This window comes from Trichoplax adhaerens, genomic scaffold, assembly GCF_000150275.1.
Source record: "Trichoplax adhaerens TRIADscaffold_10 genomic scaffold, whole genome shotgun sequence".
NCBI lineage: Eukaryota > Metazoa > Placozoa > Uniplacotomia > Trichoplacea > Trichoplacidae > Trichoplax > Trichoplax adhaerens.
The window spans coordinates 2,438,570-2,457,614 of NW_002060952.1; the positions used below are offsets into that span (position 1 = coordinate 2,438,570).

The 19,045-nt window shown below is 33.9% G+C and overlaps 1 protein-coding gene across 1 annotated transcript; it reads right to left on the reverse strand.

The window, feature by feature from the left end:
- Positions 1–10,884: 10,884 nt before the first annotated feature.
- TRIADDRAFT_59420 (uncharacterized protein) lies at positions 10,885–14,205 on the reverse strand (the record flags this gene model as incomplete). The annotated part of the gene is made up of 1 exon (XM_002115421.1): positions 10,885–14,205. The coding sequence occupies one exon, from the start codon at positions 14,203–14,205 to the stop codon at positions 10,885–10,887; it is 3,321 nt and encodes a 1,106-aa protein (XP_002115457.1).
- Between the last annotated feature and the right edge of the window lie 4,840 nt (positions 14,206–19,045).

Here is a 19,045-nt window from a genome sequence, read left to right on the forward strand (position 1 = left end):
AGATCTAATGCAGCATCAACTTCATCCAATATATAAATAGGTGCAGGCTTAAATAGCAGTAGAGATAATATCAATGATAGCGCCACCAGTGATCTATGCAAAGCCAATTTATAGGTCATATTTTAGTGACAGCTCTAATGCACGTTTCTATATACAGTACAGTATATCTAATTCATAAAATAATACCTTTGACCTCCACTAAGCTCCGACAAGCTTTCTTTCCAAACTTGACCAAATCCTACTTTGACTTCGAGTCCATCAAATATAGTCTGATTCTCTGGCGCTGAAAGTTTTGCCGTTGCTCCCGGTAGGAGAGTCGAAAAAATCGATGAAAAATCCTAATATATCAATTAAATAATTCACGATTACCATCAAAATTCATCACTATCAGATTATTCCAACGACACAATAATACCGCACCTTCGTTACTTGCGCAAAGGCTACAGACAAATGTTCCTTCTTCTTTTTGTCAAGTTCAAGTATGGTAGATTCAATTTTTTTCTTATCATTTTCCACAATTTTCTTTTTCTTCATCAGGTCATTATACTTTTATATAAATTGATTTTGAGTAGTTAAAATGTAAAAGTACTTGATTAGATATCACATATCGCGAACGAGTAGCAGATGAAGTAATCTCTTACTTTTTCTTCGACTTTTCCCAACATGTTCATAGCTCTCATATTAACAGTTTTCGATAATTTTTCTTTAGTTTCTTCGAGTTTTAGCAATCTTTTCGATGCTTCTTTCGGGTTATTGGCTTTGAAGTCATAAGCTGTATTCGGCTGACCGAAGAATTGCTTTTCGGTGGCAATCCAGTCATTTTCTGCAATCATACTTGCCACCTATTAAATACGGTAATATTCACAAATTAAGTCGAAAATTCACCTACATCAATCAATGTAGTACAGTATCGAAATATTACATAAAAAGTCTGCTAGTTACTACGTACCTTCTGTGCAGCATCTTTACTATCCTTACTCAACTTTGAGAGCTGATGCATTTGATCTTTCATTTCTAAGCAAGAATCTGCCTTAGCCTTAGCAAGGCTTTGCCGTTCGCTGACATGCTTCGAGATTTCCTAATTACAGATGAGCTAGGGTTTAATTAAAATAATTACTAAAAAAAATAAGCAGATATCTATACCTTGTTGCATGCTCTCAAAGAAGTACGTTGGCTTTCAAGTTCTCCTTTAGCATTCTCATAATCAGCCTAAAGAAATAGTGAACCGCAAGGTATTACTCTTATTGCTTTCTGCAACAAATTGAATATCTATATGCCTATACGGGTAGTACCTTTGCTTTTGCTAAGGTTTCATCTAATGATTTGACTTTGTCTTCCATAGTAGCGGCATTCTTAGACGCATTCAGAATCTAAGATCCAGTATCATATTAAATAGACTAGTTTATTGGCAGAATACCGAAATAGCAATTCTATGCTACAGTATATACCTGTTCATCTAAGTTAGCAATTTCTTGCGTAATCGCCGCCGCTTCGAGCTTTAAAGCTTCTATCTCCTATTTCGGTAGTTAATATAAAGACGTCACTCCTCCGTGCCATATATTCATCGTAATGACTTTAGAGTAACTTAATATACGAATTAATACCTGAAATTTAAGCTTTGTTTGTTTAGTAGATTCTTCTGATTTTGCTTTGGCGGCAGTTAATTTCTTTTCAGCAGATTTTAACTCTTTTTCACGAAGTGATTTAGCGTCCTTGCCATTACAAGTATTAAAATAAACATCAATTATATTATATTATGATTTGGTTTTTGGGCACTGAGTAGTTGCTTAAAATTCTTTTACCTTCATTTTCTTTTCAATTGTGGTACATTTATTAGATGCATTTTTTATCGTTTCTTTTGCAGCTTTCATCTTATCTTTTTGTTCATCTATAGTGGAGAAAGGAATTTAAAAGATACCGTTTAAATACAGACTAACTATTTTACTGATTAATTATTATCATTGATTGTATACCAATGGCCTTTTGGAGGCTGGTAATCTCTTCTAAGAGCTGGTAGTGTGAACTTTGCTCCAAACTATTTTGGAGCAGGCTGGCCTCTTTTTCTGCGAGTCCAAGTTGACGAGAAACCTTTTTGTGCCTAGACGGCGTGTAAATAAAACAATGTAATTAAATAGCAAGATGTTGAAAGCGACGAAGTTAAGACAACTTACTCTTCCGCGATCTTTTCAATTGATGCTAATTGAGAAGCTACTTTCGTCAATTCATTAGATTTTTGTTGTAATTCCTGCTTTAAATCATTTATTTCGCTAAGCTTAGCTAAAATAGAGGAAGATGGCGGAGGTCTCGAACCTACGTTAAATGACACCTAATTTAGTAGCTAGTCTTTATTGCGAAACAACAAAATTATCGCAAAGTATTGGTAGTTACCTCCGGTTAATGTTCCTGAAGGGTTTAAGATATCCCCTTCTAAGGTTACTGTTCGCTTCTTAACATCTTCATTAAAAGTAACCTTAACAGTAAAGGTATGAAGTTAGTTAATCATACTGCTGCAAAATAACCGAAAAGGGTATTGAAATACACATATGTCCTAATTACAACTTACGATTTTAGCGTTGTCGATGTTATTACACACTAGTGTAGACCCAAAGATGAAGGACATAGCAGCTTCCAGTTCATTATCGTATCCGACCAATGAAAGGGCAGTATGGACATTTTCCTTACCAACCTTAATTCAATAATTATAAAATTATCATCATTACTTACATGATAAATAAATTTATATAAAGCCGATTTCTTCTCATATAATCAGACTTTACAATAAAGACTTACCAAGCGCCTAGCTGCAGCTACAGTTTTTTCTGAAATACTAGATGAAGCAATCTGATTTAACGGGATGATGGTAAAACGCCGTTTTAATTGACCATTCTTCAATAGTTGTTTGCCAGTCTCTTCGGTATCTACGACTACACTGTATAACTAAAGAGTAGAGATTATCGTTAGAGTACTCGCTAAAATTGTTAAATAGCAAAACAATTCTTAGCTCAGTATTCATATTAATAATAAATTACCTTATTTCCTGCAGTTACTTCAAGGGCAGTTGCTGTAGATACGTCTTTGACTGTAACCAAGCCAGCTACGAGTCCACGTACCTATCGAGGATTAAATCAATAATTTAGTAAAGAACTTTTAACAATTATAAGTGAGGTTTTTTACCTTCTTACGATCGAATTTTGGTGTAGGATTTTTATATTCGAAATTCATGTTTGGAAATCTACATATAGGATAGTAAATAAATTTACAATATAAAGATATCTAAACACACAGAGAAGATGGCAAAAAGCTCTATTAAAGGCAGTTACTTGGCTTCCAGTGTTTCTGTTGTGGTTGTAAGAGTTGAAATTTTCTCTTTTAGTTCGTTCCTTAATTATTTGTCATACAAGATTAGTAATCATTTTTATAAAAATTTGATCTCATCAAATATTCATGTTAAACTAAAGAATCACTTTTTTTGGCGTAGCTGATTTTCCTTTTCCTCTTCATAATTTAGTTGATTGATTTTATCCTACAAGAAATGTAATTTTGTTCGATACTTAGAATGATACTCGCCTTAAATTTCATGTAATATGATAAAAACACTTGTGCCTTAATTTACCATAACCGTTTCTGATATGAATGTTTATAGCTATTATTACCTTTAGCTGTTCAATTCGTTTCATAGCACTATCTAATGCTTTTTTATCCTCTTTATACTTTTTTTCTGTCCCTTGTGATTCTTTTTGCTTGTTCTTAATTTCCCCTTGGTCATGTTTTAATCTAAAAATATATAATGTAATTATTAATAGCCCTGCAATCTGTTGAATTCATGGCGAAATTTCAATCTCTTACTTCATTTCGGCTTGTTTAATCTCTGTTTCCGCTGTACTGATATCTTTCTTAGCGGCTAATATAAAAAAATAATGACAATGCTTTATAATTAATCAATGGCTTTTAAGACACTGAATTGGTATCATTGTTGATAACAGTTGTTATGCTTAATTTATGGCGTACTCATTAACTGATCAGCTAATGTCTTGTCTTCGCCGTTATCATCCTCGGATAATCCAGCAGAAACCGCTTGAAAATGTTTTTGACTAGCAGCAAAAGTGTCTGCATCGCTTTGACTCTTTTCTTGCAACTTTGTAAAGTCAATTTGATACTGTTCAATTTCATTTTTTTTCTCCTTCAGTAAAGTAGCTTCATTACTACGAGCTTTTTCTATTTCTTTAACTTGCTTTTTTTCTGCTTGCAACGATTTTACAGCATGCTCTGCCACAGACGAAACTTTAACATGTTCCTTCGATAGAGCATCTACCTGCTGTTCTAAGGCTTTGATAGATTTATTGGACATTTCATTATCTCTCTTTTTCTCTAATTCAGCTATGGCAGCATCACACTTTTCCAAATCACTATCGATTTGATTCAATTTTTCCTTTAAGGCTTCAATGCAAGCATTTAATGATTCGAATTTTTCAGCAGCATTTTCTTTTAATTCTTCAGCACAAATAAAATTGTAAGCAACACATAACTTTGTTAAATGTTCTATTTCACGGGTAATTTTTTGATATTCTAAATAAGATGATCGTTCTTGTTTAAGTTTATTCAATGTTGGTGTAATTTCATCGTTGAGAATATTGCTGATTTCGACTAATTTGCTCTCTTTCTTTTCTATCGTCCGTTGAGCTGAAGCTTTCTTGCTTTCATACATTCTTGTACCCGCGGCTTCTTCGATCATTGCCAATATCTGTCAAGGAATAGATACAGTTAAAAAGAGTTATTGGACACTATTGCACTGCGGCTCAAGAATCTTCTAGAAAATAGAGAGGCCAAATTTAGGTGAGAGTAAGATTACTATAATGTATTACACTGCTAGACCAAATTCCGAACTGTTTCGCTACTCTAGTTAAAGTTTTATTAGAATACGTGATACGAACACAATCATTAATATCCACGTTTGTATGCCTTTACCTCTGGTGGTTTCATATTTAAAACCTTTGTAATTCTGCCTTGCATGATGAGAAAATGTGGATTGTTGACATTTAACTGGACAGAACGAAATAAATCTTGCACACGAGTATTATTAGCATTGACACCGTTGATCAAATATTTATTGCGACCACCGATGACGACCTGCCTAGTAACGGTAATTTCATCGTGTGTCTCATAGCCTAATGGACTCTGTTTTTTATCCTGATTATCAAATGTAATTGTCACAGTTGCTTTCGTAACGCCTGCTTGGCCACTCTTATATACTAAATCTTGCAAGCTACCAGCGCGAACCTTAAAGCGAGTGATAGAGAAAAAATTTGAATTTTAAAAATATTACAACGGCAATCATTAGAGAGTACTATTTTCTACAATTACTATCATTGTGCTATTAAGTTTGCTACATGACTTGCAATAAAGCTACTTCACGTTAAGTACTGTATGATGCCTATGCTATTTGCTAGCCCTTTCTGATTTATTAAGTTGGCTATAAGACTTGTGAATCAAGTTATTCCACGTTCATTATGATAGTTATGTTACTTGGTAGCATGTTAGGGAGGTTAGAATTTATCATAAGGTATGATTTCTATTGCGCTTAAAATTGGCTATACTGCGTGACTTATACAACAAGTCATTGATAATAAGTATGATGTGTATGTTTACTTGGTAGCATGTAAAGGAGACAAGGATAAGATATGTATGTGCATCATTTCATTTCATCAACAGGACATATTTACAAGATGACTGAGGTGTATGAAAAGAATCCATAGTAAGATATGATCTTCATGTTAAGACAGGTAATATTCCGATGTGACAGCTGCATCATTGGATTGATATACGTCTATTTACTATCCAGTCAATATTTTTGTAGTCAAAAATACGGTATGCTATTAGTTCGTCACGAGAGCGACTACCTTAGGATACTATACAAGTATTGCTCGTCCATTTTGGCGGACATTGAATCGTACTGGTTATAATTAGCTATTCGAAATTAAGGATAGCGATTTAAGACTTACTTGCTGTAAGTTTGAAATGCCCAAGACAAAACAAATAGAATCCAAGATATTGGATTTCCCACTGCCATTTAAACCGGTAATGGCATTAAATAAAGGATCGAAATTATTGACTTCAGTTCGCTGAGCGTACGATTTGAAACCATCAATCACAACTTGCTTGATATGCATGGTAACTTCCTATCCATTTTTTGATGTATTTAGGCGTTGTTAGGATTATTTTCAATGATTCATGGTAAACAACAGATTTAGCTTAAAAGTGTCATCCATATCATTTTATTTTACCTTTTTCTCGATGATATCCTATTGAAAATGGAGATTGTTCTTGGAGGCAATAAAATCACTCTTCTTGTGTTCAAACCTATTTAAAAAATAGACAATTGGCATAAAATAATTTGAATTGGTTATTCCATGTCCAGATTTTTGGATTGGAAAGCATTAAGAAATAGAAATGATGACACAACAACGACTGCATCTCAGGCTCTTTCTACTGTGCATTATTCTCGATCATGTCCATTTCAAACTAGTTCAAACTGCGATCATCGTAAGCAGCGAATCGTTTCAATTTGACATCCACGGATGAAGAATTGATGGATACCTTGTAACTTGTATTAATAGTGACGAGTAATAGAGGATTTGCAATAGTTCCTAGGTTACGATGAAGGAAGAAATGAGAAAACTTTCCCTCTTGACGATGGATGATGGCTGTATATGGTCAGTATGGATGCGATGGGTTTGCAGCTTTGTGTTTTTAAACTAGCGGTCGGTTGATTTGGCAGTTAACGGCCAGCGGTAAGGTCGACTCGAGTACAACACATTGCAGCCAGTCCAATACTAAACCCTATATGTTATTGTACAATCCAGTAGCACTCGTGTTTACCGTACACTTGTACCAGATCGTAGTATCCTATTGTGACTGTATGCTGGGCATAATCAAGCGCGTTTAGCCCATTTGAAAAATTGGCATAATACAGTAGACAATTTGAATGAATTTCTTGTTTACGACAGTTTTTTATATCGATTTAGGGCTTGATGCATTGGCAATGATGATGATGATGATTAGAGACCGTAATGATCATCATCCGTCATATAGAATCAATTCAACATGGATGATTTTGAAATGCTTGTATAGAGACACAGTATTTTATATCGATTTAGGTAGGGCTTGGTGCATGGGCAATGATGATGATGATGATTAGAGACCGTAATGATCATCATCCGTCATATAGAATCAATCCAACATGGATGATTTTGAAATGCTTGTATAGAGACACAGTATTTTATATCGATTTAGGTAGGGCTTGGTGCATGGGCAATGATGATGATGATGATTAGAGACCGTAATGATCATCATCCGTCATATAAAATCAACCCAACATGGATGATTTTGAAAAGCTTGTATAGAGACACAGTATTTTATATCGATTTAGGGCTTGGTGCATTGGCAATGATGATGATGATGATTAGAGAGAGACCCTAATGATCATCATCCGTCATTTATTAAAATCAATCCAACATGGATGATTTTGAAATGCTTGTATAGAGACACATTGTAGAGTGAGTGTCCGTAGTCGCCATGGAATAGGTCAGATTTGACCCACTTCAATCAGTAGTGTCTATGTTACGGCTAATGCCGAAATTCGGTTATTATACTGCTTGCAATAGCCATCAGCAACTGGTAGTCAAGAAATTAAAGACTCTTGGTGCTGATCATTCACGAAACGAATATCGCTTCGATCGATGGTGCTCTGTTTTCTTTTTGAAACAGTTAACTGTCAAAACGTTCTAGATATTCAAATTTACGCGCGCAGTCGCACGCCCAGTACAGTATTTTTGGCTACAGTACAGAGCGTATTGTACTGTACGCCTGCGAGTAACGACGCACTCTCTTTCCGTTCAGTTCAGTGATCTAGTACTGTACTTAGTACTAGTAACTAGTAGACTAGTACTAGTCGGTAGTCGGTACCTTTTTTACATACGATTGCAGACCATCGAGATACAGCACAATATAGTATAAGAAAAAATCTCTATGATCTGCAGTAAGGTATCGATCGATGGTGCTCTGTTTTCTTTTGGAAACAGTTAACTATCAAACATTCTACACATTCAAATTTACGCGCTCAGTCGTACGCCCAGTACAGTATTTTTGGCTACAGTACAGAGCGTATTGTACTGTACGCCTGCCAGTAACGACGCACTCTCTTTCCATTCTGTTCAGTAATCTACTAGTACTAGTACTAGTACTTAGTAGTACAGTACTAGTACTAGTACTAGTAGACTTAGTTACTAGAGTACTAGTACTGGGTAGTTCGGTACCTTTTTTACATACGACAGCAGACCATCGAGAATTAGAGATACAGTACAATATACAGTAGTATAAGAAAAACCTTTATGATCTGCAGTACTGTAAATACTGTACAGTGTTGCAGTTCAACTCTTTCTCTTTCGTTTGATAAAAAATTTATTGAAGAAACTTTCAAATTTTGATACATTTGCTTTCACCAAAATCATCGAAATTAGCCTGTACTGTACACTGTGCACTGTACTGTACTGTACTGTACACTGTACAGTACAGTAGTCTATAATTACAGTACAAACTGGAAGAGTGAGAATGCTTTGTACTGTATTGTACACTGTACACTGTACAGTACAGTATAGTACAGTACAGTGCACAGTGGACAGTACAGTATTGTACTGTAAAATACTGTACTGTACACTGTACTGCCCTACGAGTCATCTCTAATAGCAACTGCAGCAACTGCTGCGAACGCTCAATTTCAACTGGCAGTATTGCCGCATCAAATGTGGATGGACTCGATTAAATGCGCCAATTGGAAATCTCATTGAAGTATTTCCATGGACTACCGTAGGAGTACGAGAGTCACTGACTACGGAAATGAAATTGGCGAATAGCATTTATCATAACAAGTACAGTACTTTTGTACAGCATACAGTAAAGAGTACACGGTAAAAAGTTACTGAACCTCTGACACGTCTATCAAATGGTAATGTTAATCTTAAGGACAAAATCATTCTTAGGAATGGCCGTAACAGTAATACTATCTGTTAAATGAGCACATTATCGTAAACCGTCAGCAAAGCGACAGGAGTTTGCACTAGTAATGATAAAATAAGCCAATATTCCACGATCATAATTACCGTACAATAAAAGGCGATAAAATATTTCTCGCGTAATATCAATTATTCTTCGCAATTCTTCATTGATATGATAAAAGCAGTATCTTACGAATATCGCTCTAATAAGGCTATTATTCTTTATTCTCTTATCGTATCATGTAGGTGAATGTTGTATACCAACATTAACTAATTAATTTAGGATTACAGAATTTAGAGAATCATTTTATCGTCATGCTTTATTGCTACTTCTATATTTTCTAGTATCACTGTTGTCGAAATGACATTGCGGTAAAATCATACCATGTTGTTATACAGAATGGTATTTGCAATATACTTCGATTATACCGTAACTTGAACATTTTCTTAAATATAGGCATTTAATGCTGTTCTTAAATATGGAGATACTTACAGTCTTATTGCGTGATAGTCAAATATAGCCTATTAGGTTTAGTACTTACAGTCTGCACTATTTTCTACAATCATTTGCTATTTCATAATGTCTTATGGTATATGTTGTTATGGTATCTAATGCAACCAAATTTTCTACCGCTGACTCATCCAACCCTCTATCTTAGGTATAGAAACAGTGAAATAACTTTAAACGAGTATTATTGCTAAGAATATGATAACATGATCAGATGTCCGCACAGGACAAACATTGAAAAAAAAAGATTAAACCTTATTCTGTTTTAGATAGCAAATATCAAAATCTAATTTAACTAGTAGAGATGTACGAATAGCAGTAACAACTTATATTGACCATCACCTACTTAAATAAAATTATACTTGCATTATCACAGCAAGACATTGAGCAATTACTGGTAGTCTATTTTAGATGAGAATGTGTTAAGATCAAATTGCGGTAATGTGGACGTACGAATAGCAGTAACGACCTGTATTATAATAATCAATTAACAGTTGAGGATTGTTGTCTACAACACGACAATCTCTAATAATATTTTTAATCACACGACAGTATATCATTACAGTTATTCTACTATCGTAGTAAATTACTACCAGTTATACGCGAGGAGCATCAAGCTCCGTAACAAGCATCCTGCACATAATATCGTTAGAAGTGATTGATGCTTATCGTACTCTATGTAGTAATATGAAATATTGCCACATACGTGTATAAATAGCAGTATGGCCAAAATTGTGATCAAAGCTGACAGTAGAATTTTGAATGATTTCTGACAGATAGAAATAGCTTGTTTATTTTTGCCCGATTATCATATGCAACTCCCATGTTGTTATATGATGTGGCATGATCGAGATAATTGTGATGAAGAACTGACAATTGAATTTTGAATGACTTCCCTTACATCGAAGAAGCTTCTTCATAATTGCTTTGATCTAAATACGCATTTCATAAATTGTTATATGACATAGCAACTTCGTGATGATAGTGCTCAAGGACTGATAATGAAATTTGAGTGATTTCTTATATATAGAAATAGCCTCTTCATCCTTACCCTGATGAACTATATGCAGCTCCTGGGTAACCATATGATTTAGCAACATTAGAATAATTACGACCAAGAACTGACAATCGAATTTTAAGTGATTTTTTATCATAAAAATAGCCTCTTCATACTTGTCCTAATGAATATACGGGGCTCCCATGTTGTTATACTTGTATGATATGGCAATATTGGGATAATTGTGATCAAAGAATAATAATTGAATCTCGATTTACTTCTCATACATAGAAATAGCTTCTTCATACTTGCCTTGATTAGTTATTATATTATATAATTTTGGCAGTATCGGGATGATTGTGACCAAGGGCTGATAATTGAATTTTGAGTGACTTTTCATACAAAGCAATAGCCTCTTCATGCTTACCTTGATGTCTATATGCAGATCCAATGTTGTTATATGATTTGGCAATGTCGGGATGATTATGACCAAAGACTGACAATTGAATTTTAAGAGACTTCTCATACATAGAAATAGCCTCTTCATGCTTACCTTGATTAGAATATGCAGCTCCCATGTTGTTACATGATCCAGCAACATCGGAATGATTATGACCGCAGACTGATAATCTAATTTTAAGTGCTTTCTCATACATAGAAATAGCCTCTTCATGCTTGCCTTGATTAGAATATGCAGCGCCCATGTTGTTATATGATGCAGCAACATCAGGGTGATTATAATCAAAGACTGACAATTTAATTTTGAGTGACTTCTCGTACATAGAAATAGCCTCTTCATGCTTTCCTTGATTAGAATATGCAGCTCCTATGTTGTTATATGATTTGGCGATATCGGGATGCTCATGACCAAAGACCGATAATTGAATTTTGAGTGACTTCTTATACATAAAAATAGCCTCTTCGTGCTTGCCCTGATTAGAATATGCAGCTCCCATATTGTTATATGATCTGGCGACATTGGGATGATTATGATCAAAGATTATTAATTGAATTTTGAGTGACTTCTCATACAAAGCAATAGCCTCTTCGTGCTTGCCTTGATCTAAATACTCATTTCCTAGATTGTTATATGATTTGGCAGTATCGGGATGATTATGACCAAATACTGACAATTGAGATTTGAGAGACTTCTCATACATACAAATAGCCTCTTCATGCTTACCTTGATTAGAATATGCAGTTCCCATGTTGTTATATGATTTGGCAACATCTGGATGATTATAACCAAAGACTGATAATTGAATTTTGAGCGACTTCTTATACATAGAAATAGCCTCTCCATGTTTGCCTTGATTAGAATATGCAGCTCCTATGTTATTATATGATCCAGCAACATCCGAATGATCATGACCAAAGACTGACAATCTAATTTTAATTGATTTCTCATACATAGAAATAGCCTCTTCATGCTTGCCTTGACTATTATACACATTTCCTAGATTGTTATATGATTTGGCAACGTCGGGATGATTATGACCAAAGACTGACAATCTAATTTTGAGTGACTTCTCATACATAGAAATAGCTTCTTCATACTTACCTTGATCATCATACACATTTCCTAGATTGTTATATGATGCAGAAACATCGGGATGATTATGATTAAACTCTAACAGTGTAATTTCAAGTGACTTCTCATACATAGAAATAGCCTCCTCATGCTTGCCTTGATTAAAATATACCTCTCCAATGTTGCTATATGATTTGGCAACATCAGGATGATTATGATCATAGACTAACAATTGAATTTTGAGTGACTTCTTATACATAGAAATAGCCTCTTCATACTTGCCTTGATCATTATACACAATTCCTAGATTGTTATATGATATAGCGACATCGGGATGATTAGGACTATAGGCTGATAATTGAATTTTGAGTGACTTCTCATACATAGAAATAGCCTCTTCATGCTTGCCTTGATGCCTATATACAGATCCCATGTTATTATATGATTTGGCAACATCGGGATGATTATGATCAAAGACTGATAATTGAATTTTGAGTGACTTCTCATACATAGAAAGAGCCTCTTCATGTTTGCCTTGATCATTATATGCAATTCCTAGATTGTTATATGATTTGGCAACATCGGGATGATAACGACCTAAGACTGATAATCTAATTTTAAGTGACTTTTCATACATAGAAATAGCCTCTTCATGCTTGCCTTGATGTCTAAATGCAGATCCCATGTTGTCATATGACGAAGCAACATTGGGATGATTATGACCATAGGCTGATATTGCAATTTCGAGTGATTTCTTATACATAGAAATAGCCTCTTCATGCTTGCCTTGATTAGAATGTGCAGCTCCCATGTTGTTATATAATTTGGCAACATCGGGATGATTATGACCAAAGACTGATAATTGAATTTTGAGTGACTTCTTGTACATAGAAATAGCCTCCTCAAGCTTGCCTAGATTAAAATATGCATTTCCTATGTTGTTATATGATTTGTTAATATCGGGATGACTATGATCAAAGACTGATAATTGAAATTTCAGTGACTTCTCATACATAGAAATAGCCTCCTCATGCTTGCCTTGATTAGAATATGCCTCTCCCATGTTATTATATGATGCAGAAACATCGAGATGATTATGACCATAGACTGACAATTGAATTTTGAGTGACTTCTTGTACATAGAAATAGCCTCTTCATGCTTGCCTTGATCATTATACACAATTCCTAGATTGTTATATGATTTAGCAACATCAGGATGATTAGGACTATAGACTGATAATTGAATTTTGAGTGACTTCTCATACATAAAAATAGCCTCTTCATGCTTGCCTTGATGCCTATATACAGATCCCATGTTATTATATGATTTGGCAACATCGGGATGATTATGATCAAAGACTGATAATTGAATTTTGAGTGACTTCTCATACATAGAAAGAGCCTCTTCATGCTTGCCTTGATTATAATACATAATCCCTAGGTTATTATATGATTTGGCAACATCGGGATGATAACGACCTAAGACTGATAATCTAATTTTAAGTGACTTTTCATACATAGAAATAGCCTCTTCATGCTTGCCTTGATCTAAATACACAATTCCTAGATTATTACATGATTTGGCAACATCGAGATTATTATGACCATACACTGACAATGCAATTTTGAGTGACTTCTTATACATCAAAATAGCCTCTTCATGCTTGCCTTGACGTCTATATGCAGCACCTATATTGCTATATGATTTGACAACATCGGAATGATTGCAACCAAAGATTGATAATCTAATTTTGAGTGACTTTTCTAACATAGATATAGCCTCTTCATAATTACCTTGGTCGTAGTAAATAATCCCTATCTCCTCGTATGAATTAGCGACACTCGAATTATATTCTCCTATGCACCTTAATTTTATATTAATTGATTTCATATAACTATTCAGTGCCCCATTCCAATCTCCTTCTACTTGCTTGATATCACCAAATCTATGTAAACTTTCAGCTATCATCATTTCATCCTTTAGCTTCTCACCTATTCCTCGTGCTTTTTCTGTCAATTGTTTGGCCTTCAGGTATTCACGTTGCGGTAAATATATGGCACTAAGAAGAAGGCAGACATGATATTGAAGTCGATCAAGATCAACAGCACTTGTCGACATCGCTTGAATTCTTGCGCGTATTGAAAATTCGCGTATAATGAATAAAATTTCGCCAGATTAAGATTACCAGATAGATAGAATATTACTACTTTAACATATAATGATTTTACTGCTCATAATTGAAGGATCAATAATTCCTTTAAAAAACTGACGAAAAATAGGTACGCTCTATATCAGGTAACATATATGTAGTGAACGCACTACACAATTCAACCTTGTAACTATATCTTCCTGTAAAACCAAAATTATGATAAGTATTGCAAATAGCTTCCTTCACTGTAAAAGTCTTAAATTTATTATCACCTGAGACTCTAATTTCCTATTGATATTCTACCGTAACGTGATAAAAGGCTGCAATAACAATTTTAGGGCGTCAACGAGTAAAAGTTATTTTACTTAGAACCGCTCGTGATGCAATACTGTCAAAGTACTTGTTTGTTGCTTATTTACTTAGTTGTTTGCAAGTAATTCTATTTGAAGCATTTACTTAAGCATAATACCGAGATAGCTGTAAAAGTATATGATGGATTTATATTGTAATATAGTTGAGAGAGGAATAACTAAGTATAGCAAAAATAATTGTACTTATTAGTTTATTATTGAACCTCGTGCAATAAGACAGCATAAATAAACTGACAAAAGGATAACATTGATCATATAATTGATAGCCAAATTGACAAATATTCACATAGTATACTTTTAGCCTTAGCTACGCTATAAAACAGTTTAATGATGAAGACAAACATGTTACAAGAGCAGATATCAATTAGTGGAACAGAATTATCGGTCATATGAAACTTGTACTCGACGATATAAAGAGAACTTAAAAACATTTCAATTGGAATTCAATCTAATCTTTGTTTTACGACTAATAAATAAATGTGGAATAGTACAAAGACGACCTAGGTTCAAAGTATTTATCAATAAAATTGATTATATTATAAATTAAGGATTACAATTTCCTATAAGTTTATGTTTTATAATATCTACAAATAACAGGGCCAAACGTTTAAAGATTTCCGTAAAGTAATAAATTAAATGTAAAGATGACCATATACAGTACAATACAGTCTAGTAACCTATTATTAATAGATTAATCGTATGTTCATTGCCGTAGGGTGTCTCCGCGAGTATCATATATTATTTGATAGTCTATTCATTTCCTATCTTCTTAATCGGAATTGGCTTCATGGAATGGATAAACTAGATGGCTGGTAAAAAAGGGAACACTTTTACGTTCAACCTGCTTAGAAATATTCATAAAACATATTTATATCGGAGATCATTATCCATTATTATGATCAACTTGACTAATCTACGAGTATACCCTGTAGCATAATCTCACTGATATAAATTAACAGATCAATTACCGAATATTTCTTTAAAAAAATAATGACAATGACGACATAATCAATTACAGCTAAACATAGGATACAGGTGCGCTAGTCGTTTTCTTCACCGTTCAATAGAATGCACATATCGTCTCATTTAGATAGTAGTGATACTCAAGATCACAAAATTAGCCTACAGCAATAGAATTACACCCTGTAATGTAACTAGTATTGTGATTATAGACTATTAGCCATGTTTAGTATAATGTACGGTAGATATTTATCCTAAGAGATATTTGGTAGCCATAACTATAGACTGTAGTGGTATTGACTCTATGCTAGAGTACAGATGACTATATACAGTAAGGTGTTGAGTTACTAATAAGGCTATAGGTAAAAATAAAGCTGTAAATCATATATTAGGATATGGTTAATTCATTGTACTTTGGCTGGTGTGAATAATGTCTACGTAAGTACTATCTATAGTCGTATCCATATTGGATTAATGATGTTCCGCGGTAGAATAGTCTTACTAAGAATAATTTAACTATGTATAAAATAAGGTAAAAGGTTGCCATGCGGATTTGTAGCTGCGAATGCTACGGAAAGTATAAAAGCATGCAACTTTAGATTATTCTGTTAGTTCGTTCTAGAAGTCTTTAGTAGTATTATTCGGCTGGAGTAGAGCTGTGTGTAGTTAATCTTTGCATAAGATTCAATAAAGCCCTTATTTTTAAATTATAACGTTAAATGGCCTAGGAATAAAATGATTACGTTACTGTTTAGGCCTAATAGTTTATCATCACAGCATAAATGAACAATGGTCAAATTACTGTTCAAGAATAAACTCGCTAACCATCTAAAAAATCTGCATATCCTCGACCTTAACCGGCCGTAGATATGAACTAATCTGACTGTTTTCAATAATTCGCAATGGTGTTATACTTTTAGGTATAACTACAATACTCCGCTGAATGTTAAAACGAAGACACACTTGAGCTGGAGGTTTGTTGTACTTCTTGCCAATCGATTGAACAACTGGATCATTTAATAAGATTGGATTATCGGAAACAGTTGCATCAGGCCGATTAGGTGATCAAAGCGGACAATATGCAGTTACTGCAATATCACTACGCTGGCATTGTTGGATCCATCGATTACAAGTCATGTAAGGATGCGTTTCAAATTGATTAACTGCTGGTTTAATACTGCAATTTTCCATGATATTATCGACTTGCTTTGTATTGAAATTCGATAAACTAATGGCTTTAACTAGGCCATCATCGACTAATCGTTCCATCGCTTTCCAAGTTGTTTTATAATCTTCGTTACTAGTAATAGGAACTCCGTCATCATCGAGCGGCAAAATATTATCGTGACCTTGAAAAATAGTACTATGTGGTTAATGAATTAGAAATAAATCTAGATACTCAAGATGAAGATTTTTCAACGCCATCTGTGTTCCTTCTTCGACACGATCAGGCTCCATCATGGTAATCTATAATTTGGATGTTACAAATAGGTCTTTACGCTGGATAATATGGTCAACGGTATCTGCAAATGCTTGCCCAATTTCTTTTTCATTTTGATAGACACAGGCACAATCGATATGTTTATAATTATTCTTTAAAGCAGTAATTGCAATCGCCAATTGATCAAAAAACATCCAACTACTATTCTAGGGATGCTTCTACTGAATTTATAATTTTAAACTAATAGTAGAAGTAAACTAGGAACCTACATAAAGGTCTTTTTTATATTTTTCTGTATTGAACCACTGAATACATTCTTTTCATCATCACTTTATTCATCACAAAAGTCTCCTTATATTTCGAGGGATATAAACTCGACAACTACTGAAGTGAGCTATTCATGAGTAAACTTTGGTCGATCACAATACTGTTATACTTCTGCTAAGCCTAATCAACAATAAACTGTCTGAATAAGCTTGCAGGCAACTATTAAAATCATTATTAGCCGGCTTCTTGGCAAAATATTGATTAAATATTTCATTTTATCCTCAAGATATGCTTACTTAAACTAATTCAAGTTTTATCAGCAGTACGTAAATAGATTACGTTCCCTAGTGAGTTCATTATTTCATCTTAATGACTGCCACCCGAAGAATGGCGTACCACTATTACAAGGAATAAAGGAATTCAATATTATTCGAATATAACTTACGCAGTAGCTCTGATAAAAATAAGAAGAATATTGTCTAGCGACGGATTGTTCAGTGTAATAAGACAAGGAATGAGGGAACCCAAGATGATTCGAATATAACTAAGCCAGCAACTATAAAAAATACGAATATTATCGAGCAACAGATTGTTCCGTAGAATAAGACAAGGGATGAGAGTGAATGTAACATGATTCGAATAAAACTCCGGCAGTAACTGAAAAACTTCCGAATATTATCTAGTGACAGATTATTCTGTGAAATAAATTCCTGATTCGGCTAGCAATAAATCCATCTTTAAAACTAGGTTCATATATAGCGTACTTCTCGTCATCAACTAAATAGGTAGACTGAAAATCGAAGTTTAGATAATTAATATAGACCAATGATAATTATCAATAAAAACGTCTTTAGCTGACTATCACTACTCCATAATCTCTTATGATTATTTAATATGAGTTATAGAATGAGTTGCAAAATCTAGAATTGATCTGTACTACTGAATCTTAAGAAGATTTCGACGATGATTAACTACGAACTAACGACATTATATTTGCAGTATTGATCCAAATCTTAGAAAGTAGACTCCATAGAAATTATATTACTATCCGAAGCTTAGTAAGTCAGCACTTCATAATAGCATATGATTTCCTTCTTGGCTGACTAGAATTTTAACAAAGTTCATAAATGTATGTAATTAGGGTTTTTAAATAGCCTCCATACGAGATAATTACGTAGTAGATGATAACCTATAAAAGTCTTCATTACTTCCATCGTCATTATCTGATATCGTAATGAATTAAAGATTCAGCTCTAATCAGCTCTTTAACATGAAATCGATCAATTATAATCAACTCCATTAGTTACCGAAAGGATCCTAGAGGAATATTATTAAACTAAGAAAACAAGCTTAATCTAATTGGCATTATTCCTCCATTATTTAATTCTTACTTAAGACATCTTATAAGTAAATATAAATCACAATAAATTATTTCGGCACCTATCATATTACGGACGTAGAAAATTTTATATAGCCTTCCTATTCCATATATAATTATTGATGATATTATCGTATTGATGAGGCCGACCCAGCTAGATAACATATTCTGTTGAGACACAAAATAATTCGTATTTGTTGTTCCTGCTTTCAATGGATAATGCTATTGAATTCTACGACAATGTATCAAATAACTTGAGTCATTAACCCTGCTCTTAACGGCACTTATGCCTGCGATTTTATTGTATGAATAAAAAGTAATAACTACCGTAACTTTGTTATTCGGAGAGAGATTAAACATAATCCTATCCTCCATAAAGCTAGCATGTTTAT